Below are 27,044 nucleotides of genomic sequence, written 5' to 3'. Positions count from 1 at the left end.
ACTGGGCTGTGTATCAAATTAGAATTCTACAACCAAGGGCAGGCATTCAACCAAGTGGTCCATGCCGTTGAGGACGCCTGTATTTCACAGGAGAGCACCTGTTACCCTCCCAGCTCTTACATCCAGCTTCCTACCGATGCAAACCTTGGGAAGCAGTGGCCACGGCGAAAGATAAGAGGATTCCTGCCACCCAGGTGGGGCACCTGCATTGCCTCCCCAGCTCTAAACTTGAGCCCTTGGTTACTCACCTCCCCAGTCCTGGGAGCTCTCTGCTTCTCTTTGTCTTTTGGCCTCTGAGATAACAAACTTACAGAATCATAGAAAAATTGCCCAACGCTTCACTGGCGAGCAGTTCCTTCTTCCCTTTCTAGCTGTGTAGAAGGAATTGCTTGTCACTGGCTGAGTTTCTAGACTCTGAAAGCAGAAGGTAAGGAGATGAGTTGTTCTGATGTGGACAACGGCAGGCATTTAGTTGTGCAATATCTCTCGGCCATCAGGAAAGTGATAGACATGGATTGAATCACATGGATAAAGGAGTTGAGAGAGACAGACACAAGATACTTAGAAAGAATGCAAAGTGATTTTCAAGCAACTCGGGAGGGACGGGGTGGGGGGAGCAGCAGCTTAGCTAGAGGAAAAAAACAGGGATTCTCTGTCAAAAGATATTCCATCCTATTGAAGTGTTTATCGATTCATTGTTGATGCTTGAGTTGACACTCCCTTGAGGTGATGCCACCTGTTGTGATCAGGACGTCATTTACTGTAATTTAAAGAGCAATCAGCATCCCCGGGGTTTTCGGCTCTGGAGGACTTGAGAACTGAGAGGGGTGGGGGGGAAGAGGGCGAGAAGGGTAGACTTCTGGGGGGCGTCGGGAACTTTGCCCTTCAAATGAGCTTTATCCTTGCCTGACTCCGGGATCTTGAGGTGGGGTAGTTCTTGGCATCCCTTGGAGTTTATTTCTGCAGTGCCGTCCTGAATACCTTTTCGCAGTCCCATCCCAGCTGCCTTTTTCCCTACAGAAAAGAACTCTGGCTTTTCCTACTTCGCAAGCTCAATGATCCGTTGCTTCTTCTCTTGCTTGCTCCTGAATGACTGGAGCTGAAACTTTTCAGGATGCGGAGGTAGCATGCACCTTGAACTAGACAAGCAGCCTTGACTTTCTGTTCCTTCATCCGAGGCAGGGGGAAAAGAAAAAGGGCAGACAAAGTTTGGAAGTGTGGGGAGTGTCCCCTGCTAAGCTCAGCTCAAGGCTGCACAGCGAGCTGGTGGGGGCGGGGGTCCCGGGGACCTGTGTGTGAGACAAACCTCACGTCTGACCATTAGTGTCGGACACTGTGTGTGAAAGCAAGGTCGTTGGTGGGAGGGCCGACGGGTGGGTAGAGCAAAGTCTGCGTCCCCATTGGGATCCTTCAAGTACAGCCACGGGACAGTCTGTGTCGGCTCATTAGATGGAACCCTTACTTAGGCTCGAACCTTTTTGTGGAGACAATTCCAGACCCCCCTTTCCCCGCCTCCCACCCCGTCCCGCCATATCACGCAGAATTCTCATTGAAAAAGGCCACTTTCGTTCTTAAATATGCCTAGGAGATTCCTGAATTCGGTGCCAAGCCCTCTCTGTAGGGTGCATCTCATGAATATACGCCATGATCCCGTTATCTCAAGCTCGGAGGAGAGAGAGGGCACACAGCGCAGCCAGCGGCGACTTGAATAGGTACAGGAAGCTAGGCACAGCGAGGGCATCATTTGTGCCTGGCTATTGCACAGCCTGGTCAGCCAAGCGCTCACCCGGCAGTTGTGGGGGCGAGGCAGGGGCACTCCGTGGCTATGGGTCTCCCTACAACTTAACTCTCGCCTTGTCTGTGGGCTTCTGCACCAGCCGCGGCAAGCTGAACGCGGTGGGAGTCACGGTACTGTGGAATTGCGCAAGTGGATCAGCTTCCTCCCACCCCTGCCTCTTCAAAGCTTTGAACACTGGAGACTTGGCGGGGAGGATGGCCCGCGCGGCACGCGTCTGGGACACAGTGTGTGCTCGGGTTACGCCAGGGCTCTGTCGCCTTACAGAGGGAGCGCGTGGAGTGGCTTACCGTGTGGTCCTAGCGCTGCGCGCGTAGTGAGAGCACCGGAGGAGAAACACCGTCTCTATTAACGCCGTGCCTGCCACCGTCACTTCCCACCATTGTCAGATTACAGGGGCATTTCAAAGAAGGGGAGTCCTGAGTGAAGAAGCTTCTGCATCCACTGTCCCGGGTCCTGGCCGCCACGGAGAGGGGCGCCACTGCTTGGGGACGCTGGACCCTGGTGGAGAGAGCTGCACCGGGGAGACTGGGGTCTGCTATGGCAGGGGCTCGGGAAGCCGTAGCGGCCGGCAGAGGGCGTCCCGGGCCCGTGGAGTGCTTGGTGCTGGACTTGGGGCGCACCCCGCGAGCGGGGCAACGCGCTGCAGACCGGCGGTGACCGCCGCGCGGGACGCGCCCGCTGCCGGCGCGTGGCTGCAGGCCAGCGCCCTCGGGGTTCCACCGCCCGGGCCAGGAGCGATCAGGGAACTCCGTCCGGGAAAGAGGTGAGTGTCTGGCGACGCACGTCTCACCGTCGTTGAAAGGCACAAGGAGGTGGCGTGGACCGCGAGGTTCTCAAGGTTCGTGTGCGATTGAGTGGGGAAGGGTCGTGCTTGGGGTTGAACCCATGAGTGCTTGCTGTGGGGTCGATCTTGCTGTACCGTTGACTCAGTGCTGACTTGAGATTCTGCCGTTAGGATTGGACTAGTGGACCCTTCCAAATGCCGTCCGTGGAGGTCCTGGGGCTTGGTAAGGGACTCGGCGAGATTCCCCGGGCGCCCCCCACCTCGTCTGCCCGAATCCGCATGCGAGGGAACCACGTGCAAAAGTCGCCCACAACTCTGTCAGACGCAGCCCGCCCCCAGGGCAGGGGAGGGGACGCACGGGCACGGTGGGCTGTGCCCCACGGGATCCCGGCCGGCCGGTGAGCCCGCCGATGTCAGCTCGGCTCTGTCTGCCTCGAGTGCCCACAGCCTCCGCGTCAGCGCTGCCTGAAGGCACAGGGTCCTCCGGTGGGGCGTCCCGGCTTGTGGCGTGTCTCTGGGGAAAGCCAGCAAAAAAAAAAATTAAAGCAGCTACCCAAGTGCTTGGGGACTGGAGGTACCCTCTCCAGAGGCAATTCCAAGCGCCCTGGATCCCCTTTGCTGGTCCGGTGTGCTTCGCAACTGGTCAGTTGAGGCAGACAAGTGGCGCGGCTTCTTAGGGGGTGCTGGCTCAGGATTCTCCTCCCCTGTGATTTGGGGGCCTTCCGCAGTCGCACTAGGGCTGCGCGCATCCAGTTAGTCTCTTGTGCGCCTTCTGTTCGCGGTGGAGCCGCCGCGCTTGGCTAAGTCCGCTTTCTAAGCCCCGGGGAGCTTTGAAAGAGACAACCTCAAGGTGAGTTAGGCGGCCTGGTGGGGCATGGCCAGCACGGGATTGAAAGGACTTGAATAAACACGCAATCTGCTTAGGTTTTGCCGAACAATCATCTGTGATCTGTCTTTGCCTTTTTTTTTTTTTAGGGTATCCGGAGAACATTTCCGGGAGCTGAGGGCTGGAGCAAAGCGGAATATGTATTTTCACCTGCGTCTCAGAAGCGGAGAACTGCTTGTCGCCGAAGGAGAAGCAACAGCCCTGACGTGCAACAGCACTTGACCGGAGAGGCAGGGGACTGGGATGGACGCTGAGGATATGCTAACAAAGCCAACGCTTTCCTGGGGGATTCCAGGGGCTAGTGGTTGCCCTTGACCTGCCAGTGACCTGCCAGGGAATCAGAAGCCAGCCTAGAAAGCACAGGGGACCTTCCCAAGGACTGAACCCTGGGAAGTGGCTCTGGACACCTCTTTGTTGTTCTCTGATGGAATGAGGGTGAGGCCACCCACTCAGGGGAGCCGCTGGGACTGACCCCTGATCTCCGGCTGACAACTGGAGCCTCCTGAGCCCCCCAATGCACTTTCCTGCAGGAAGATGAGGACCCTAAACACTTCTGCCATGGATAGAGCTGGGCTGGTGGTCGAGAGGGCTTTCTCCTTCCGAGTCCTCACAGCCTGTTTCCTGTCCCTGCTCATCCTGTCCACTCTCCTGGGGAACACGCTGGTCTGTGCGGCAGTCATCCGGTTCCGACACCTGAGGTCCAAGGTGACCAACTTCTTTGTCATCTCCTTGGCAGTGTCGGATCTCTTGGTGGCTGTCCTGGTCATGCCCTGGAAAGCCGTGACCGAGATCGCTGGCTTTTGGCCCTTCGGGTCCTTCTGTAACATCTGGGTGGCATTTGATATCATGTGTTCCACGGCGTCCATCCTCAACCTGTGTGTGATCAGCGTGGATAGGTACTGGGCCATCTCTAGCCCTTTCCGCTATGAGAGAAAGATGACCCCCAAGGCAGCCTTCATTCTGATTGGCGTGGCCTGGACCCTGTCTGTGCTCATTTCCTTCATCCCAGTGCAGCTCAGCTGGCACAAGGCAAAGCCCACAGGCCCCCATGACAGGAACGTCACCTCCCTGGAGGAGCCCACGAACAACTGCGACTCCAGTTTGAGTAGGACGTATGCCATTTCGTCCTCCCTGATAAGTTTCTATATCCCCGTGGCCATCATGATTGTCACCTACACCAGGATCTACAGGATTGCCCAGAAACAAATCCGGCGCATCTCGGCCTTGGAGAGGGCGGCTGTCCATGCGAAGAACTGCCAGACCACCACGGCGGGCAATGGCAACCCTGCTGATTGTTCTCAACCCGAGAGCTCCTTTAAGATGTCCTTCAAAAGAGAGACAAAGGTCCTGAAGACTCTCTCGGTGATTATGGGGGTGTTTGTGTGCTGCTGGCTACCCTTCTTCGTCTTGAACTGCATGGTGCCCTTCTGTGGGTCTGGGGAGACCCAGTCCTTCTGCATCGATTCCATCACCTTTGACGTGTTTATGTGGTTTGGATGGGCCAATTCCTCCTTAAACCCCATCATCTATGCCTTTAATGCTGACTTCCGGAAGGCATTCTCCATCCTCTTGGGATGTTACAGACTCTGCCCCACAGCCAGCAATGCCATAGAGACGGTCAGCATCAACAACAACGGGGCCGTGGTATTTTCCAGCCATCACGAGCCCCGAGGCTCCATCTCCAAGGAATGCAATATGGTGTATCTGATCCCCCATGCCGTGGGCTCCTCCGAGGACCTGAAAAAGGAGGAGGCGGGGAGAATAGGCAAACCTCTGGAGAAGCTGTCCCCGGCCCTATCGGTCATACTGGACTATGATACGGACGTCTCCCTGGAGAAGATCCAGCCTGTCACGCAAAATGGACAGCATCCAGCCTGAGTTCTCCGGATGGATCCTGCTACTTGGCATGTGTCCCTGGGTGGAAGAGAGTTCTCTGTGGCTTGCCGTGCGGGAACAGGTGTGCTGGGGGTGCTGGGCTTTCAACCCTCTGCTGCAGATGACGACTGATTATGTTTCCAAAGTCATTCCAGTGAATTTCCTGTGTTGTTCATCATCAATGGGATGATGGGAAGCCACAGGGACAGGTCTTTGGCTCAAAAATTGTTTCCAGAGACTTATTCTATCTTAGGACTTTATATATATACATACATACATATATATATATAAATATATAGGGAAAAGAAACAACCATGAAAAGCGTCATTGAAAAAGTAAAGCTTTCCGGGAAGGAAATGAACAGGGTTTGAGTTTGCAGTATATGAACAGGTGCTAAGAGTATTGTTGCAAGTCAATGTTCAGACTGTAAAGGTAGGTGCATGCCTTCATAAATTATTTATGTAAATCATTGAGCCTTACGGCAGGAATGGGACATTTTTGCCCCTCCCCAGAACTGAGAGATGCTTTATTGATATTGGTTTTATTTATTTATTGTATCATACGGATATTTTAATTTATTACAATAAATCTATATTTATCATATTTAATTGGGGCAACTAATGAATTCTTGGAGACCATGCCACTCATTTCTGTCCATTGAACTAGCACTTTATACCCCAAGGAAATGAACAGACACACACTCAATGTTTGTGTGTAATTTCTAGAAACCCAGCCAGGGCTGGTAGGACATTGGTGAGTCTTCAATTACAGATAAATACCAGGTGAGAGCTGACACGTGCTGCCAATGCTCTGGAATGGTTTTCAACCATTTGGGAAAAGCACGGTCATGATCACATTTCAGAAATGAGGACTTGCCCCAGGGGGATGTTCAGTTCTGTAAATATGAGAAATAAAAGCCAGCTTACGAAGAATCCACCTTGATGACAGCAGGTGGTCACGAAGAACCTGGGCTGCTCTGTATTTATGTAAAATAATTGGCCTTCCCTGTCTTCTTTCATTTCCTGGGTCAGGTAGCTTTCCTGAACCAGACACACTGCTTTGCTGGGTGGTGAAGACAGTGGGTTTGCCTAACTCTGGTGTGGTAGCCCCACTGATGAGAATAAAACTGTCGCCCTGGGTCTCATCTCAGCAGGCCAAGCCAAGCCACCCTGTAGGGCTGTGATTTCTAGTGCTTTAATCTGAATTTACAATTGAATTTTTTGGAAAAAAAAATTAAATGTTAACAGTGTATTAATGAACAAATAGTGCCTCATGGTCCGCCTTGGGTAATCACTTTTCCGCAGGGCATCACTTTTCTCGGGGTGTGTGACGCACCCCAGAGCCATCTGCATCTTGACAAACGCTGTTCTTTCTCTGTGCTTTGGAGTCAAGTTCCCGTGTGTCCAAAGCGTGCGTAGCTTCCTGTGCCCGACACGAACTCACGTGGAGGCATTTCGGTGGAGTTCCTTTGAAATGTTTACAAGGTATTCTTCCTGATAAACAGCTGATTTCCCATTTAGTCGAGGCTGGTCGAAAGAACAGAACTCTACTGAAACAAACAAATAAATCTCCTGCATCAGGTCTGTGTTATTTATGTATTGTGAATGTTTTCTTAATTTTACTGCCTGTATGCTTCGTACATATAATAAAATTATTTTGTGAAGTCAAATCAAGCCTGCACGAGCTGTATTGCATGGTGATTTAAAACAAAACAAAAGGATCTCAGATCCATGAGTAACAGAACTTCACCTATTTTTCTTTTTTTTTAAAGAAATGTCTGCTATTTTGCATATTGTATGTTACCTTTGAATATTGAAGCAGATTTGGGCTGTGTATTGTTTGTCTTTTTTTTTTTAAAGAAACCTTTCATCATTTGGGGAATTGCTTTTTATTTTACAGATCTGAAAGCCTTCTGAATGTCTGCTTTTTCTTTCAAAAGGGCCTCTGGTCGAGAAACACAACATTTCAGAAAAGGTTGTGGTTTGCTGTAGGGTTGCTGTGAGCTCTCAGTTGATGCCAAGCTCCGTGTGTGTGATGTTTGTCATAAGACACCAGGACTTTATTTCTTTTTGATAGAATATACAGGTTGTGATGCTGGGATATCCCCAGCGTCCCCTAAAGCTACTTACTGTGCAAGCTCCCCCTCCGTTTCTTCCACCTGAGGAAGGAGAATGGCAGAACAGCAGGTTACACAGAAATGAAGGGTTAAATTTGTTACTGGGAACATCACACGGCAGATGGTGTCCTTCCGAGCTCCATGCTTGCCTCGCCTAGGAGTGAGCTTATAATGAACATATCTACAGTGAACACGCATGAAGCATCTTTTTCTTTCTGCTTCGTAACTTTCTGGAGGTCGCTATTTGAAATTTCATTTTTGTTCTTACACGGCAAGTTCAACAGCACCACTTGCAGCGTGCAGGCAAGGGACCTTGACATGAAAGCCTTCGCCTTTTATTTCATTTACAAAGGAATAAGACATGGGCTTTGTGCAGAAATTATATTGAGTAAGTGTCGGGTCTAGTACATCTCAAATGAGATTGTGCTTTGGGTTTCTGGCATATCGGATAAAGAACATGCTATGAATTGCTAGCTTCACTGAATGAATCTTCGAGACTTATTTATAATGATAAAAGCAATCTTATTTTACAATCTCATTTTTAACTATAATGATGAGCCTGAAGAAGGCTAAATATGCTGAGATACTTAAATAGGATAGAACCTGGATGCCAGACTTCAGCCAGCGTAGGGCTTTCCTCAGGAAAGTCACAGATTGTTCTTGGAATCCGGGCAAATTGTGCTCGCTCGGCCTCACCTGCCCTAATGCATTCAACGGGGAGAGTAAACTCATTGCATTAACTTCTCTGGTGGAGGTGTTGCCACAGAAACAAATTGGTAGGTAGCTCAACATCAGTAACTGAATCTTTCACTCCGGGTTCTGTTTAGATCTTCCTTAACCAAACACCAACAATATTTTGTTCAATTGCCACCCTCTTCTCTGCCCCCTCCTGACCCCCTCCCCCTTCCCCCGCTGACAGCTGATGGCCTGAAATGCACAGGCTTTGGTGCAGGCAATAAGGGGGTTCACGTTGCAACTACGGCTTCCAACTCTGATGCACATAAAGCAACTTTACTTCTCTGAGCCCCTTTACACCAGTGTGCAAAGTGCAAATAGATAAGGCAGGTCCTTGTGAGGGTCAAAAGGAAGCTGAGGTCTTTAAGAGCCCTGAGCACTAAGGAATCGGACTCATGATTCTTCACTTTCATTCACTTTCGCAGGGACTCGCTCAAACACCACTGTTTTTGTTTTTTTGCTGTGGTTCTAGAAGCCAAGTGCCTTCTCCCCACCCCCAGTCTGCATGGTTAAGAGAACCACCTTAAATTGCCACTAGATACTGGGCTCAAAAAATCTCGACCACGACTTCGGAGTCTATAAAATCTCCTATCTTGCAGAATTTGTTTCAGGAATAATGAACCGATGCCCTGCCGGCTCCAGGTTAGCAAATTTAGGAAAGGTTGTTTTCCAGAAGCTGCCACGGTCATTTGCAGGGTGGCTCATACGACTGTAGTTCCGCATAGATTTGATGCACCTGTATGGGCTTACTGATTTCCTGGATAGAAAACATGAAAAAACAACCTGTTTATATTCTAAAGGATTGAGGGGATCCTTAGCCTTACAGTACAGAAAAACCTTTGGGATTTTTGTTACAGGGCCAATCTATACTGCCTTCTGTCATGTTAAGTAACTACTCAGGGTCGCGCAGAATTGAGGACAAAAAAAAAAAAAAGCAGCATTTGAATTTTAGTCTGTGGCATCATTCAAGAACTGGGAGTTGTAATTTAGATAGTATTAGAAGCTCAAGAGTAATCTCTGATTCAAAGGGGCTTAACTTTGTAATCACTCTGAGAAAATATATATAAAACCAGGCGGAATTTTCTCATGCTCGTGGCACACTCTGATCAGCTCTCGGCATGGAAAAGACTCTTGCTGGAGATGTGTCTGCAGAAGCTGACACTGGCAGAACTGCCGGCAGGTGGTAGAGGGACCTCACAGGGGGGCGTTGGGTAGGATGTCTGATTTCATTAAAGAAAACGGCCATGCTGTTTTGCAGCCTTGGGAAAATAAGGTTTCATTTCTTTGGTCTTTACAATATGGGAGTTAGATGATCTCAAGGAATGTTTTTTTCCTGGCTGGAAAACACAAGGCATGAAATTCATTATGGGCAAAATCTAACCCTCATTGGTTCCCCTCGCTAGTTGTTCTAGAGTCCTCATTTCCTTTGCCATCGGAAAGTTAATAGAAACAAAATGCACTTATAAAATAACAAATGTGTCTTCTAGCTTTCCTTAGCAATTCCCAGTGGCTCCCGATCATTTTCAGTACGTAAGAGAAAATCAAGCTCATGGTCCCCCCTGTGTGATTGGGGCTGAGGGACCAGTGGTCCCCACGGCATCACCTGCTGTCACTCCCTACTAGCACCGGCCTGCAGCCGCCCTGTGCTCCCTGCAGTTCGTGATGTCCCTTTTATATTTCTGCCTTTGAGCATACTGCCCCCTTCCAACTGCCTCCATTTGCCCGCTCCTGCTCGACCTTCAGGATTCGTGAGTTATGACACCTGCCCCCGCCCCTCCTCCCCTCACTGCCTTCTCGTGGCTGACCGTGCTATCACGCAACAACCCCCTTACCTCTTCATGTTTTTTTTCTTTAAGTTAAACTGTTTTTGATTGTTTTTCTCCCATCTCACCACATAATTTTTAAAAATAAGACATATGTTTAGTTTTTGGAAAGCTAGATTTACACAAAGAAATGTAAAGGCAGAAAGGTCTTTCATCCCTGGTTCACTTTCCAAAAGGGTTACAACGGCCAGAGCTGATCTGGTCCAAAGGCAGAAGCCAGGAGCTTCTTTCGGGTCCAGCACGTGGATGCAGAGGTCCAAGGACTTGGATTATCTTTGGTTGCTTTCCCACGCACATTGGCGGGGAGCCGGATGGGAAGTGGAGCAGCGGGGACTCACATTGGCATCCACATGGAATGCTGGCATCGCAGGTGGAGCTTCACTTAGTACACTGTGGCATCAATCTCGCTTCCAATGGCCAGCATACTGCCCGGCTTCTAAGAGTTGTGCATTGAGTCTTTGTTGTATGAAGGAATGCAGAAGTCAGAACAGACAATGGTAGAGTCACAACTTTAGTGACAGCTGTTTCTGGGATACTTGATGTATCTGTGAACATTTGCTGGGCTGTCATGTCTCGGGGAATAACCAGCATGTGATCGCTGAGGTCTGCGGTGCCCTGGAGTCTGAGGTGGTTGCATCACGGTAATCACACACATGCACATACAGGTATATGTGCGCGTATGTGTGCATACACATACAGGAAATTTGACGCAATTCATGATCTTCCAGGAGCATTTCTTTTGATTTAGGACCTGTCCTGGGCACTAGGGATACAGAAAGAAATCAGCCACCATTCCAGTAAAGAACTGCCTGGGAGAAAGCAATAGACTGACATATAAATACATAATCATCAGCAATATTCATTTGTTTCTGCTGGCCCAATGGCGTATCAAGTTAATCACCTATCTGCAGTGCCAGCACCCCACGTGGGAGCCAGTTCGTGTCACCGCTGCTCCACTTCCCATCCAGCTCCCTGCTTGTGGCCTGGAGAAGCATCAGAGGATGGCCCACAGCCTTGGGACCCTGCACCCATGTGGGAGATTGAGAAGAAGCTCCTGGTTTCTGGCTTTGGATTGGTTCAGCCCTGGCCATTGCAGTCCTCTGGGGCGAGAACCAGTGGATGAAAGCATGCTTTCTTTCTCTCTGTCTCTGCTTTTTTTTTTGTATAAATATGTCTATCAAATAAAAATAAATATGTATTTAATAATATGGATTTAATTTACTGGTGGGAGCTCCTGTCATTTCACTGCCCAGATGTCTGCAATGGTTGGGGGCAACAAAACCAGCAACTGGACCACCTGGTAGCCAGGACCCAGGTACTTGAGCTACTTCCCCCATGTGGCCCACCAGGGCATGCACCTGCAGGGAACTGAGACCAGCAGCAGAGCTGGCACTTGAACCCCAACACTCCAATGTGGGGTGCAGGCTTCCTGAGGCGCATCATAGCTGCTGGGCCAAATGCCCGGTCACCAAAATTGTTTTGGAAAATATGACATAAGAGGAAGGAAACTGTTTTCTTTCAGGCAACTCTAATAGCCACGCGGTCGGCCCTGTGCTGGCGCTTTCCAGTTTGTCTCTTACACTCATTCTAAAAGGTGAGAAGGCATCGTTATTTCCTGTTTTAAGGCTCAAGATCATTAATATTCAGAAAGGTGTGTAATGTTTCCAAGGGCACACAAATGCTTCAAATATTAGTGCCCTAAAAGCACTTTTTTTTAAAAAAAAAGATTTATTTATTTTTAATGGAAAGATAGATGTACAGAGTGAAGGAGACACAGAGAGAAATATCTTTTATTGGCTAGTTCCCACTGCCCAAATGGCTACATTGGCAGCAGCTGATTCAGTCTGATCCCAAGCCTCCTCTGGGTCTCCCACATGTGTGCAGCGTGCCAAAGCTTTGGGTCATTCCCTCTGCTTTCCCTGGCCAATAAGCAGGGAGCTGGATGGGAAGTGGAGCAGCCAGAATCTAAACCAATGTTCATATGGGTTCCTACCACTTTGAAAGGGGATGATTAGCCAATTGAGCCATTGTGCTTGGCCCTGAAAAGTATTTTCCATTTTTTGATATTTTCAAGCATATATCCAAAGTGGAGAGAGATACAAGACTCTGTGTACTTATCCCATTACTCAGCTTCAAACACCAGCAAGACTAAAGCTGATAATGGTGGCTAAAAAGGTAAGTGGCCAATGATCCCCCAAGTCTGCGGCTTTGGGTGGAACCAGATAGGCTTAAGCCAAGAAGACTTTTGAGACCTTTCCATTTCACAAGCCCGACCTTGTGAAATTCGAAGCACAACAGGGAGATGCCTTGGTCAGGAATCTTCTCGCGCTTGCAGATCAGTTGGATCTGGGTACACTTAGTTTATTCCAGCAAACACTTATCTATATCTGCCTGATCCTCAGCCATGCTTAGGCGGAAGAGTCTGGAGGGTGGCCTTGAGATGGCAGGGCAGGGAGAAAGGAAGAAAACTGGAGCAGAGGTTGGGGACAGCCCTGATGGAGTGGTGTGGGGAGTGGTTCCAGGTGGAGAAGGAGGTGGCATTGGATGTGAGCTTGAGAGAACTTTGGCAGGAAAACAATTCAGTGAGTAAACACAGCGAGAGTAATGAGAATTCCAGTATGGCTGCTGGGCCAATTTCCAGGACAATAGGGCGTGATGTGGAGGCAAAGGTAAACTCACTGGAGGTGTGGGTCTACAAGAAAGCAAGGTAATTGCTTTGGGGTGGTCTCTGCACACTGCTGAATGCACTCAGAGGAGTCACCAGACAGTGCTGTCAAAGTTGCTGGACGTGAACAAACCCCTGTTTATCTCTCTCAGATGTCACTCCCTTAGTTCCTTCCAAGCAGATCACCTTTCACCGTGTTTGCATCTGCTTCAGTCCCAGTCAGCTGCAAGTGTCTTGGGGAACTTTTCCTTGGCTCTTCCTTCTACAATCTGGCAGCCTGAAGGCGTGCAGCCTGCGTTGTGTAGGTCTGTTGCTTGTGTCTCTAGCAGCCACAAGCCTTGGAAGAATACAATTTATCTTCTTCCACACTGTATTCCCAATGCCTGACACAGCCTGGTACAGAGCAGGCACCCACGGGGACCTGTTTTCAACTGAATGAGTGAATTACTGATTTTATAAAATGAATTAATGATTTTATAAAAATTAATGCTTTGATATGTAGGTTCTTAGGGGGTTGTGTTTGTTGAGGTTTTAAGGGCTGAGCTTGTCTACTAAATTCGGTGTCTCTACCTTTGATACGATCCGTGAGAAAATAATTGAAACTGTATCGAAATGCCAAGGAAGGGCTCCTTTTCTCATATCCATGGAACTGGATAGCTATCCATGCTTTTCCAAGGGGAGCCAGGGGGAAGAAATGTCAACTAAATGTCACCAATGTGTTTCCAGATTATGTGGCAGCATGCGTGCTGTTTGGAGACTGAGTTTTAGGACAGATGTATTTAGCAGTATAAACATGTTGACTGTAATTAAGATAATGGCCAGCCCCATTTGGAAGATGCTTTTTAAATGCATGCTGCTATCTGCTGTGAAAATGTTGGGGGTAAAGGGGTTTGGGGAGCCGGTGAGGGAGGGGCAGTCATGCGTTAATTCTACCGAAACAGCTGTGGTTTTACTGGCTTGATGATGGGGGTCACTGAAAAACAGCATGTTCCTGACTGGTTTAAGAGGATTAAAAAGAATCTGCTCTAAGAGTGGCAACCCCAGCTTGTTTCGAAAGCCTGGGCATCATAGTTTTAATGCAAAAGCAAATTATAATGTCATTTTCAGAAAGCTTCTGCAGCACCAATATTGAAATGATAACTTATTTGCTTGCTCATGGGTCTCTGTGTTTGAGAATGACACATTTGGGTGAGGCTCCAGCGGGTAGAAGATCCTTCTGGCTTGGGGACCAGAAACAAATATTTTCCTGCCTTGCAGACTACAGTGTAAATATTGATATGGCCAAGGGGAAGGGAAACTGGGCAGCAACAACCAAACTTTAAAAGGTGCACATAAATTGATCTTACTATTCCATTTCATGGATCTGCTTTACATATGCGAGTATGGCGAAAAGTTTATGAAGGCACAGGCATTGTGACTCCTCTGCCCATGTTACCTGCATCCCATGAGTGCCAATCTGAATCCTGGTTACTCACTTTGGATCCAGCGTCCCTTCTAATGGGCCTACAAGATCAATAGAGGATAACCAAGAAGTCCTGGGGCCCCTGCCACCACAAAGGAGACCTGGAGGAAGCTTCCAGATCTTGGCTTCAGACATTGGAGCCTTTTGGGAATAGTGGATAGAATTTCTCTCTCTCTCTCCCCATTCCCCTTGTGTGTGTGTGTGTGTGTGTGTGTGTGTGTGTCTTTCTCTCTCTGTAGCTCTGGCTTTCAATAAACTAATAATTAAACATTACATAAATATATTATTAAATGATATTTTGTAATAATATTATAAATAAGTAAATAAAAAATAAAGCCCGTTTTGAAAAGATTTATTTGTTGTTGAAAAGGCAGATCCATGGAGATAAGGATAGGCAGAAAGAAAGATCTTCCATCTGCTGGTTCATTTCCCTTATGGTCACAATAGTTGGAGCTGAGCTGACTTGAAACCTGGAGCTAGGAGTTTCTTCTGAGTCTCCCACGTGGATGCAGGGTCCCAAGGCTTTGGGCCGTTCTCTGCTACTTTCCCAGGCCACAAACAGGGAGCTGGATGGGAAGTGGTACAGTTAGGACCTTCGCTAGCACCCATATGGGATCCCAGCCCATGGAGGTAGAAGATTAGTCAACTGAACTATCAAGCCAGCTCTTCAAATGCATAAAATCCTTTTTCCCCCCCAAAGATTTATTTTGTTTCTTTTTATTGGAAAAGCAAATATATATATGTATAAAATATATATTTATATATATAAAATATATATTTGTCTTTCCATATGTATATATATGGAGAGAGAGAGAGAGAGAGAAGGAAATACAGAGAGAGAGAAGGAAATACAGAGAGGAAGATTTTCCATCTGCTGGTTCACTCCCCAAGTGGCTGCAGTGGCCAGAGCTGAGCTGATCTGAAGCCAGGAGCTTCTTCCAGGTCTCCTATGCAGGTGCAGGATTCCAGGTCCCAAGGCTTTGGGCCGTCCTCTAGTGCTTTCCCAGGCCATAAGCAGGGAGCTGGATGGGAAGTGGAGTAGCTAGGACATGAACGGTACTCATTTGGGATGCTGGCACATGCAAGGCAGGGATGTAACCATTAGGTTAACGTGCCGAGCCCAGAGTCGTTTTCTTCTTCTTTTTCTTCTTCTTCTTCTTCTTCTCAAGCCAGTGGAAAATAGAAGGAAAAGCTGTTTATTTTTGGTGCAGTTTTTAAGATTTATGGATAGTTTATCCATAATACTCATTGTTTATGAAGTTTTTGGAGACCTGTTCCAGAGGCGCACATGCCAGCCTCACTCAGGCAATTGGAGATAACCTAAGTGGCCAGTGGCTGGGGGATGACCAAGATATAGAGCATCCATAGTACATATCTGAAAGTTAATAAGGAAAAAATAGGGTCTGTTGCCATGTTGCAGTAGGTTAAGCTTCAGCCTATGGTGCTGGCATTCCATATGGTCGTGGGTTCATGCCCTGGGGGCTGCACTTCCAATCCAGCTCCCTGCTTATGACCTGGGAGAAAAGCAAAGCATGGCTTAAATCCTGGTGTCCCTGTACCCAGAAGAAACTCCTGGCTCCTGGCTTTGCATTGGCTCTGCTTGGCCATTGCAGGCAGTTGGGGAATGAACCAGTAGCTGAAAAGATCCTTCTCTCTGTAATTCTTTCTTCCAAAATAAAAATGATTATTTAAAATAAAACCTGTAATTTTTGTTTGGTTGTTTGTTACTTTTTGAACCTGTCATTGATGCTGTCACAACCCAGATGTTTTGAAGAATTGAACTTGCATTATTTTTAACAAATAATGGGGGGTGGGGGGAATCCCAGTGCCTATAACACTGTATCACATAATACAATGTTAATAACAATTTAAAAAAGAGAAACATTAAAAAAATAAAATAAAAAAGTAAAAATAGGTTCACACGCACTCTTAGGTGAAGATTTTCATGTTTTGTGAAGTGAAAAAGAAAATTGCGAAGTGATATAGACCATATGAGTTTTTGTATTTGCAAAAAGTTTCAGAAGTTTGAATTTTGATGTGAAGATTAGAAGACCTAGAAAAACATGGAAAGGAACTCAATCGTTTGAATAAATCAACCGATAAGAACAGATGAATCTCAGCTGAAGATGCAGGTGCATATGGCTGTGCGTCTCTCTGGAGGGGGCTGATCTGGGAGAGACCCCTGAAATGAGGTGCTGTCTCGTTTGTCCTCACACATGTCTTGTGTCTTAGATGTAATACAGCTGTGGCTGGCTGGCTGGCAGGGCAGCTCGTGGGTGCAGCTGTGGACTTGGGTCCTTCAAGCGTCATGCTGTGGTGAACGGGTCAGGTGTTTGTGATCTCATCCACAGCCTCCCAGCCTTGAACATCAGTGCCTGGTGGTGCTGAGGCTGACCAAGGCTGAAGACTGACTCCCATTAGACTCTCAGAGCTGGAAGCCCCTCTCCTCCGCTTAGTGCTGGTGGACATGACCACTTGGAAGGTGACCCAGCAGATGGAAGTTTCATTTCCCCCAATACCTAGCCCTGTAGCTCTGCCTTTCAAGCATATGGATAAATCTTAAAGGCTTTTATAGACTCCACTTTGCTTTCCTTTAGCTGCTTCCAATGCACAGCACGTCAAGCATGAAAAGTAAGCTTGCATCTTTCTGAAATATTATTTTTACTGCAAAAATATTGTATTTTGATGCAAAAAGGATTCTGTAAAATTTTCCTTCATTTCAGTTTTGTAGTTACTTTGTAATAGCTTGGAGCCAAAACATTTCTCTTTCCCGGTTCTCACACACTTTTGCAAAACTTGAAGCTCAAGGAACTTACAGTACCTTGATGCTGAACAAATCGCAAGAATGTTCTCTAGGAACTGAGAGCAAAGGTGCACGTGCTGTTAGGTCTTCTGAGATTGGACACTGCGCTTCTCCTTGTTGGAGTCTTTCCTGTTTTTCTTCTAGGTTCCATTGTTCAAATGTACAAGAGTAGAGGACTCTTCTAGAATAGTGTACGATGGTGGACACATTGCTTCTGGGCATGCTGAAAATGAAAAACACCCCGATGTTCTTGGGTTTATTTTTAGGGGAGAGGTTTTCTTTCTTTTTTTTTTATTGTTGCTTACATTGTATTATGTAGTACAGTTTTATAGGCGCTGGGGATTCCCCCTTCCCCTCCCATACCCCTCCCCCCATGGTGGATTCCTCCACCTTGTTGCATAACCATAGTTCAAGTTCAGTTGAGATTCATTCCTTGCAAACACATGCCTAGCATAAAGTTCAGCATCTTATTGTCCAGATAAGTTCAGTGGCCTCTTGGGGAGACCTTCTCTGGTCTGAAGATAGGTCTAACAGAGTAAAGATCCGGTCAGTTAAAAGCCCCAACAAGGCCTCAGTATCAATATACAACATTATGGAATTAATTGACATAGTATTGGGTAAACAATATGTTAAAAATAATGCAAGTTCCCTTCTTCGAAACATCTGGATTGAGACAGTATCAATGACAGGTTCAAAAAATAACAAACAACCAAACAAAAAAAATTACAGGTTAAATCAAGGCAAACATGTGGTATCTAACCTTTTGGGATTCGCTCATTTCCCTTAGCATTATAGTTTCCAGTTGGGCCCAGGGGAGAGGTTTTCACATTCTATTTTTCTTATCATTGATATAGATGATGAGCGTTTCAGGGATATTTTCATATTCGGGGATCCCACAGGTTCACTTCATGTGTTTCCACAGAATGGCAATGAAGAGCTGCAAATGGCAAATGGCAGGTCTGAGGATAAAGTCATGGAAGGCATCATGGAAGGAAAAGTCAGCTCCTTATTTATTTTTGTGTTCTGAGAGGAGGAGGAAATGAGAAGAATGAGTCAAACACTGGGGTTACAAGGTCGGATACTAACAAGGGAGCATGAGTAATAGCCCGTGGTAGGCTGGCCTTGTTAAGTCCAGGTTGTTCAATTATTGCAAACTGTAATTTGTGTGGGGGCAACGCATGGGGACCTCTTAGAGCCACAGACTGGTTATGAGTCCCATGGCTCTGCTTGGAGCTCCCCCACACCCCAGCCTCTTGCCACCTTTGCAGTAACGAGCCGTCAACTTGATCCGATTTCCTTGGCTTTTGCTCTGCTGGTTATTAAGCAACACATGTGCATCTGACAGAGGTCTCAAACTCAACCAAGAGAGAGGCGAGGCTGGAGAGGAGGAGGGGATAGAGCAGGAAGGCAGAGCTTGTGAAGACAGTGGGCTGGCATGCTGGTGCTGGTGCTGCGGGGTAAGCTGCTGCCCGTGTGGCTGGTGGTTCCAGTCCCTGGCTGCTTGCTTCTGATGACTTGACCTTGAGGAGAGCTGGTGACGTGCTTGCAGGTTCTGTGTCGCTAGACTGTGTTCCTGAGATCTGATTTTCTGATCCTTCCTCTTTCATCTTTATTTATTCGTAAAGATTTATTTAATTATTTGGGATTGGTTCCCCTCTTTTGTTCTTCTAGATACTTTATACTTTTCACATTTCACGCTTAGGAAGATGGCCCACTTTGAGTTAGTTTTTGTATAAGCTTAAAGACTTGTGTCTAGGTTCATTCCGCCCCCGCCCCCCACCATCTAGACATCTGATTGTTTCAGCACCATTTAATGTCAAGACAAATGAAGCCAGTTGCTAAGATTAGCTTGCTAAATTCAGGCAGCTTTACTTCTGGGCTCGTTATTTTGCCTCTCAACTTAGGGTCTCTTCTTTCACTATGACACACTGTTTTGTCCTAGTATTTCTTCACGTCAGCTATTGTGAATCCTTCAACTTTGTTCTTTTTAAATTCTTATTAATACAAATATAACAGCTTTTATGTATTTCATAGATAGAATTCTAAGCAGGTACTCAGACTCCTCTTTCCTCCCTCCCTCCCTCAATCCCCACTCCTTCCTCCCTTCCTCCTCCTCCTTCTCTTCTCTCTTTCTTTTTTATCACATTCTTAGGGCATCACTAACCATAATGTTCAACTTCCGATAACAAATGGAAAGACCCTTGTTCCATAGAAAAGCATAGATAGGAGCTACAAAAAGTAATTAAATCACAAGATATTAGTTTCACTTACACAGTTTTTTGGTATTCTGCAGCAACTAGCATATATTGGAACAAGGATATGATATTTGTCCTATTTGGGGTCAGCTTATTTTACTAAGCGTAATGGCTCCATGGTGTCCTGTTTCATCCATTTTGCTTCAAAGGATAGAATCTGATTCTTTTTCGTGGTTGAGTAGTATTCCATTGTAGATACAAATTTATTTGAGGGCTGGCATGATAGCTTAATGGCTAAATCCTTGCCCAGCATGTTCCAGGATGCCATATGGGTGTTGGTTCATGTCCTGGCTGCTTCATTTCCCTTCCAGCTACGTGTTTATGGCCTGGGAAAGCAGTGCAGAGTGGCCCAAAACCTTGGGATTCTGTACACATGTGGGAAACCCAGAAGAAGCTGCTGGCTTCTGACCAACCATTGTGGTCACTTGGGGAGTGAACCAGCGGATGGAAGATCTTCCTCTATGTCTCTTCTTTTCTCTCTAAATCTGCCTTTCCAGTAAAAATAAATGAACCTTTAAATTTTTTCATTTGAAAGACTATGAGAGATAGAGAACTCTCCCATCTGTTGATTCCTTTTGTAAGTGAGTGCAAAGGCTGGTGCTGGGTCAGACTGACACCAGGGTTTCAGAACTCTCTCTCTCTGTCTCCCACTTGGTTTCAGGGCCCCAAGCACTTGAGGCATATCATACTGCTCACCTGATAACACACTAGCTGGGGCTGGATCCTGAGTGGAGTAACCCCAGGCTTGGGCTGTTGTGCCCATGGTGTGCTTGGGGTGCCTGGGATGCAGACGTTGCCATAGAACTCACTGTAGGGTAATGCTGCAGTGCCTCCACTTTGTTCTTCTGCAAATGTATTTTGGTGATTCTCTCTTTTCATTTGCATATACATTTCAGAATCAGTCTGTTGCTATTTGCAGAATAACTTGCTGATATTTGACTGTTAATTTTCTTTTGTCATGCCTTTATAGTTTTCTGTATATAGCTCCTGTGCATATTTTGCTAGATTTGCAACTATGTCATTTTTGATGTTATTGCAAATGATATTTAAAAAAAATTGATACTGTTCATTTTGTATACTGAGTATATATTCTGCAATCTTACAATTCTCTTTTTGGTCACAGGTGGCTTTTTGGGGATAGAGTCTCTGAGTTTTGCTGCATTAGATAATCATATTAGCTCCAAAAAAAAAAAAGGAGACATTTTTATTTCATTCTTTCCAATCTATACACCTTACTTTTGCTTTTCTTATTTTATTAAGTAGTCTTTCTAGTATAACATAGATAGGAATGATGAATGAGGAAATCTTTTACTCCTTTCTTACCATAAGGGAAAGTCACCGAGAAGTACAATGTCAGCTGTAAGAGTTTTGTAGATATTCCTCAACAAGTTGGGAAATATCCCCCTCAATTCTGTGTCTGCTAAGAGTTTTTGAAACCATGAACTAGCTTTTGTCAAGGTACTTTTATTGCATCAACTGATAATATCATATGACGTTTCCTCTTGAATCTGTTGGAATGGTGCCCTACATTGCTTCACTTTTGAATGTTGAACCAGTTTTACAAATCTGAAATAAATATCGCAAGGTCACAGTGTAAAATTACTTCTACATACTGTTGGGTTTCATTTGCTGATAATTCTTTTTTTTAAAAGATTTATTCATTTTTATTGGAAAGTTAGATGTACAGAGAACAGGAGAGACAGAGAGAAGATCCTCTGTCCACTGATTCACTCCCCAAGTGGCCGCAATGGCTGGAGCTGAGTCAATCCAAAGCCAGGAGCCTCTTCCACGTCTCCCATACAGGTGCAGGATCCCAAGGCTTTGAGCTGTCCTGGACAGCTTTTTTCCAGGCCACAAACAGGGAGCTGGATGGGAGTGGGGCCACCGGAATTAGAACTGGCACCCATATAGGATCCCAGTGCATGCAAGGTGAGGACTTTAGCCGCTAGGCTACTGCGCTGAACCCAATTTGCTGATAATTTTGTGCGGACTTTTGTGTCTCTGTTTAGGAGATACTGTCTGCAGGTTTCTTTTTGTTTTGTTTTGTTTTGATATTAGGATAGGTTGGCCTTGTAGAATGAGTCAGAAGTTGCTTCCACTGCTTCTGTGTACCATAAGTGCTGTAGGGAGCTGGTACAATGTCTTCCCTGAATGTTTGGTAGAGTTGACTCCTGTGCCCCGTGCTGTCTGTTTTGAAAGACCACCAATTATTGACTGCTTTAATAGATACAGGTATATTCAGGTGATCTCATTTTCTTTATGGAGTTTGGGAGTTTGTTTTTCAAGGCATTATCTTCCATTTCCCCAGGTCACCAAATTTTGGGGTGTGGACTTGCTCATAGTATTTCTTCATTATCCTTTTAGTGTTCATGGAACTAGCTGAAAAGACTTTTTATATTTATTATATGACATTGCTTTTTGTTTTCAATTTCGTTGATTTCTGCTCTGTTAAAATTATTACTTTTACTTTGCTTGCCTTAAGCTTAAAATTACTCTTGCGTTTCCAGTTCACTGGAGAGAAATGTCTCAGCTATTGATTTTAGAACCTGCCTCTTTCAGTCTAAGCATTCAATGTTATACATTTCTCTTGTAGAGCTATTTTTTTCTGGATCCTACATATTTTGATAGTCATATTCTCCTTTTGTTTATAGTATTTCTTAACTTGGAGATTTCTTCAGGACTAATGTGATATTTAGAAATGTACTCTGTTTTATAAAATACTTATCAATTTATTTAAAAGGTGAAGTAACGCACGAACATACACACACCCCACATACAGATTCACAGATGCCCAAATGACTACAGCAGCTGGGGCTGAGCCTGGTCAAAGCCAGCAGCAAGCAATGCCACCTGGACCCTCTGATTGGGTGGCAAGGGTCAACGTTCTTGAGCTATCTCCGGCTTTTTCAGGTGTACAGAGCAGGGAGCTGGATTGGAAGTAGGGCAGCAGAGACTTGAACTGGCACTCTGATATGGAGCTTCATACACTGTGCTATGACAGCAGTCCAGAAATGTCCTCTTTCATTGACAGCTATTTTGGGGTTATTTCCTATTATTGATATTTTCAATTTAATTTCCACTATGGACTGTGAATATAACTCGTATATTTGTGTTAACACTTGCTATATGTTTCCTATGGCCCAGAATGCGGTCTATTTTGGTGAACATTTCATGTGAGCTTGAGAAGAATCTGTATTCTGTTCTTTGATGGAATATTCTGTGCATTCTAAATAGGGTATGTGGCATAAACAAACCCAGTACGCCTAGGAGTGGTAATCTCATGTTGCCTCACACCTGTACATCAAGTTTTGTCTCTGAGACTTCTCTTAGGTTATATGTAACTTTCTCACCAACCAGTTGAGGTACTATAGATGAACAAATGCATGCTGACAACAATAAAATACTTGTTCTAGGTCTTTCCCCAGTAAATGCCATGTCCCAAGACTGAAAGCAACATTGCAGCTTTTTCCACTAAATAATGTCACACAGAAATGCTCTTACTTTCAAATGATGGATTAATACGTGTTTTATGGAGGAAGAGCTAGTCCTCTTTCTCAATCGAGCTGAATTAATCGGTGTGGGAGGCAGTGAGACTTATACAGGTGAAGAGAAAATCATCTTTAACATGAACAAAAGGAATGTAGGAGGAACTAGGCAAGAATGGATTACTAATGGGGAATGGGCTCAAGAATGTGACATTTGAAGTCAAGGGCAATTAGAAAAGAAGTTTTGTTTCAAAGAAAATTCGGTAGTTAGAAGAAGAGAAAAGTGAGCTGAAGTTTGTCGGTGCTTTTGTGTATCAGATACTCTGCTGGACATTTTTGCACCCCTTTCCCACTTAAATCACATCTGTGGATTCCCCCTCCCACCCATTGTATAACAATGCTGTCAGGAAAGAAGGGAAGACTTCCAAAAATTTGGGAAATTGGGAAGGAAATACAGGATGGTAACTGGATAGCTCACCCTGAAGAAGACACGGGGAAACAGAATTTAGGCATTCTGATGACCACTCATCAGGGGACAAAGGGTCGGTGTTCCTTAGGACTGAGAACGGGAGACTTCTCTAGTCCAGAGCAGAGCTGCATGTGCAGAGGTCAGGCTGAGTACTGATGGAGGAATGAGGCTCCTGGCCTGTGGGGCATCACTGCACCAATGGCAAGTGTAAGCTTTCTAAACATCTGCAGGAAAGCTAGTTCGAAGTAACGTATATGGAAAGAGAGCTGAATTGTTCAAAACACAGGCTCCCTGGGTTATACAGGATGCATGGAAAGTTGCATGTGCACCATGCATCTGGAGAGATTTCAGTCCCTAGGGAGCTTTCTTATGGGAGGTAGAGGTTTGCTGCACCCATCACAGCTCAGGAAAATGTGTGACCAGGGGAGATTTAAAAAAAAAATCTCCCAATCCCTCCTCATTATGCATCTAAGAAAATAGCACAGAACTAGCAATGACAAAGCTGAGTAGACGTGCCATGGCACTATGGGTGTCAGAGGTGTAAGAGTGTGGTTCTGTCATGAAGCCAACTATTGAGTAAGCAAAGATTTCCATGTCCTGGCCTTTTGGTGAAGGCTACTGGACCTTCCTCCTTATCCCAGTCGACACCCTGCAGGTACTTGAGACACCCTGCAGGGGATGAAGAAACCTCCTGGTAGGTAGTGCCACCTCTTTTGGCTGCTGTGTACACCAGGTGGCTTCTAAACAGCACGTATTTGTTTCTCATAGTCTGAGAAATCCAAGGCCAAGGCCACATTAGACTAGATGTCTAGAGAGGACTTGTTTCTTAGAATGATTCCTTAATGGTTGTACTCACATGGTAGAATGGGGAAGGCAGTTGTCTGGGGCCTCCTAAAGGTACTAATCTCATGACCCGATCCTTTCCTAAAGATCCTATCTCCTAAAATTATCACATTGGTGATTAGGCATTAATGTAAACATATTGAGTGGGACTCAAACGTTTAGACCACAGTAGGTAGACTCGGAAGTTAGAGTTGTCTCAGTTGAACATTGAAGCTAGTGAAGTTGGGTGCATCAGCTACACAAGCAACAAGTCCATTGCTGCAGTGAGAATGGAGACATGTCTCCTGGGCACTCTTTCCGGTTGGGGATGGTGGTTATGAAGGGCATAGAGGCTTGATAGCGAATGTATTCAGGACATCAAAGAAAAAGGGTGTGGATTTCTGTTAAGAGCTGTCAGATTGTCCTTTTATGTCCCTGTCTAGCTCCTGGCACAGTATTCATCCAGCAATTCAACATGACATTATTTTCAAGATTAATGGAAGCTTTCCAAGTAGGGCAAGAATGTGATTTCTGTAAATATTTATTAGTGGATTAGTGAGCAGAAGGAGAGATGGGTTTCTGTAGTGTGTGTGTACTGAATTACTGTGGTGTGTGTGTGTGTGTGTGTGTGTGTGTGTGTGTGTGTGTGTGTGTGTGTGAAAGGGTGGGTGATTCAATGGATGGATGGACTGGCTCCTATATGCACCTTGGATGTATGAGTGGCTATGGTGACAGATGGAATACAATGTTATTAACGTTTCTGAGATTTGGTGTCAGTGGCAAACTTAGACACAATCTGGCTGTGGTATGTCTGGCTGTCAACCTCCTATTTGCACTCTCCTAGGAAGATGGGATTTCTGAGTTTCTTATCATGGGAATTATTCAGCTAGACTACGAATCGTGAAAGCAAGTGTGGGCATAATATCCGTGAACTGAAGTTGACAGAATCCCAAGGTCCAAAGCCACACTGGGACTAAATGATCCTCACCAGCCACTTGCCCAGTCATAGTCACTTCATCACTCTGAGAGACAGAGAAAATGAGAATCCCTATGCCACAGGATTGTTGTGAGAATGAAGAGGCAGTAGCAATGGCGATGGGTGATTCCTAAAAGGAGAAAGCTTGGGGTTGCTACTTGTGGTGCCAGCATCACAAATCAGAGCTGTGGTTTAACTTCTGGAGACTATATTAATGTGCCTGGGACGATAGTGGGAGATGGCTCAAATCCTTGGGCCATACATCCAGATGTGAGGATGCAATGCAGTATGCATCTCTACTTCCAGATCAGAGATGGACTCCCAATGAGACTGTTGACAACATCTTGGCAATAGGATATTGGACTCTCTGCCATTGTCCATGCCCACAATGATGGACATATGACTGTTTATAAAGAACTATACTATAGTAATGATTCGGGGAACTCAGTGAGAGGGGAGGGGACTTTGGGAGGAGGAAGGGAAATTCCAGAGCCTATGGAACTGTATCATAAAATGATCATCATCATAATACAGGAGTAAAAATAAACCTGTTATTATGTGGAAGGTTTTGTATTAAGACTTCTATATTTAACGTAGCAATCAGATGAAGGAGACGCTCTGAAAGCCCTCAGTTTGCAGAATAGAAGCCGAGACATGGGCTAGCGAACAGGGTTGGCCAGAGGGGAAGCTGTTGTGGCACGGCACGTTAAGTCACTGCCTGGGACACTTGCATCCCACACCGAAGTGTAGGTCTGAACCTGATGCTGTGCTTCTGATACAGCTGTCTGCTAATGATCCTGGAAAGAAGCAGATGTTGGCCCAAATACTTGAGCCTCTGGATAGAGTTCATGTCTCTAGTCAACCCAGACTATTGCAGCCATTTGGAGGGTGAACCAGTGGATTGGGGATCTGCTATCTAGCTGGTTCCACAGAGTATGTATATGGCTCTTTCACTTTGCATCTTCTTGAATATATGGGATGCTCACCACACACTCTTGGGCATGAGAGGAGCCATTCCTGTTCTCTTGATTAGTTTCTCTGAGATGGAAATGGTAGCGAGACCTGACAGAACACTGAAGAGATGTTTGGTGACTTTTGTCTTGGTCAGCCATGTAGAGTCTCTCAATGAGGACTTCTTAAGACCCGAAAGAATACGATCAAGGTTCTTCAATGCACCTCAAAACTGGACCTTATCTCCCACTTACCACATACAAAAAAGTAAACTCAAAATTGTTCAAATGTAAAACTTTTTTTTTAAGATTTATTTTTATTATTTTTTCATTGGAAAGGCGGATATACAGAGAGGAGAGACAGAGAGGAAGATCTTCCGTCCGATGATTCACTCCCCAAGTGAGCGCAACGGGTCGATACTATGCCAATCCGAAGCCAGGAACCTCTTCCGGGTCTCCCACGTGGGTGCAGGGTCCCAAAGCCTTGGGCTGTCCTCGACTGCTTTCCCAGGCCACAGGCAGGGAGCTGGAAGGGAAGCGGGGCTGCCGGGATTAGAACCGGCGCCCATATGGGATCCCGGGCGTGCAAGGCGAGGACCTTAACCACTTGCGCCACCGCGCCGGGCCCCCAAATGTAAAACTTGATACATTGAAACCACCCACAGTGAATAGAATAAAATGCGTCACATTGTTGGTTTAGGCAAGGATTGTTTTGAATACGATCTCAAAAGTACAGGCAACAAAAGCAAAAACTGGTGAGCAGGAGGACATCAAACTGACACTTTTCTGTACAGCAAAAGGAACCGAGTGAAGAAACCACCTTCAAGGCCTGGCATGGTAGCTTGGTGGCTGAAGTCCTTGCTTTGCCCGTGCCAAGATCCCGTGTGGGCACCACTTCGTGTCCCAGATGCTTCACTTCCCATCAGCTTCCTGTTTGGGGCCTGGCAAAGCAGTAGAGGACGACCCAAAGGCTTGGGACCCTGTACCCAAGTGGAAGACCTGGAAGAAGCTCCTGACTCCTGGCTTTGGATCAGCTCTGGCTGTTATGGCCACTTGGGGAATGAACCATTTGATGGAAGCTCTTTTTCTCTGTCTCTCCTTCCCTCCGTAAATCTGACTTTCCAATAAAAAAAATAAGTC

The 27,044-nt window shown here is 46.0% G+C and overlaps 1 protein-coding gene across 1 annotated transcript; it reads left to right on the top strand.

The window, feature by feature from the left end:
* Positions 1–3,872: 3,872 nt before the first annotated feature.
* DRD1 (dopamine receptor D1) lies at positions 3,873–5,360 on the top strand. The gene has a single exon (XM_040976871.1). It carries the CDS (start codon positions 4,003–4,005, stop codon positions 5,344–5,346), a length of 1,344 nt encoding a protein of 447 aa, XP_040832805.1. The 5' UTR covers positions 3,873–4,002; the 3' UTR covers positions 5,347–5,360.
* The last annotated feature ends 21,684 nt before the right edge of the window (positions 5,361–27,044 follow it).

Source organism: Ochotona curzoniae, unplaced genomic scaffold, assembly GCF_017591425.1.
Source record: "Ochotona curzoniae isolate NIBS_2020 unplaced genomic scaffold, NIBS_Ocur_1.0 contig_1, whole genome shotgun sequence".
Classification (NCBI taxonomy): domain Eukaryota; kingdom Metazoa; phylum Chordata; class Mammalia; order Lagomorpha; family Ochotonidae; genus Ochotona; species Ochotona curzoniae.
This window is presented reverse-complemented; position numbering and strand designations above follow the sequence as displayed.

What these genes read in the sequence shown, in the direction of transcription:
- DRD1 (XM_040976871.1), top strand. Translation starts at nt 4,003, where the DNA reads ATGAGGACCCTAAACACTTCTGCCATGGATAGAGCTGGGCTGGTGGTC.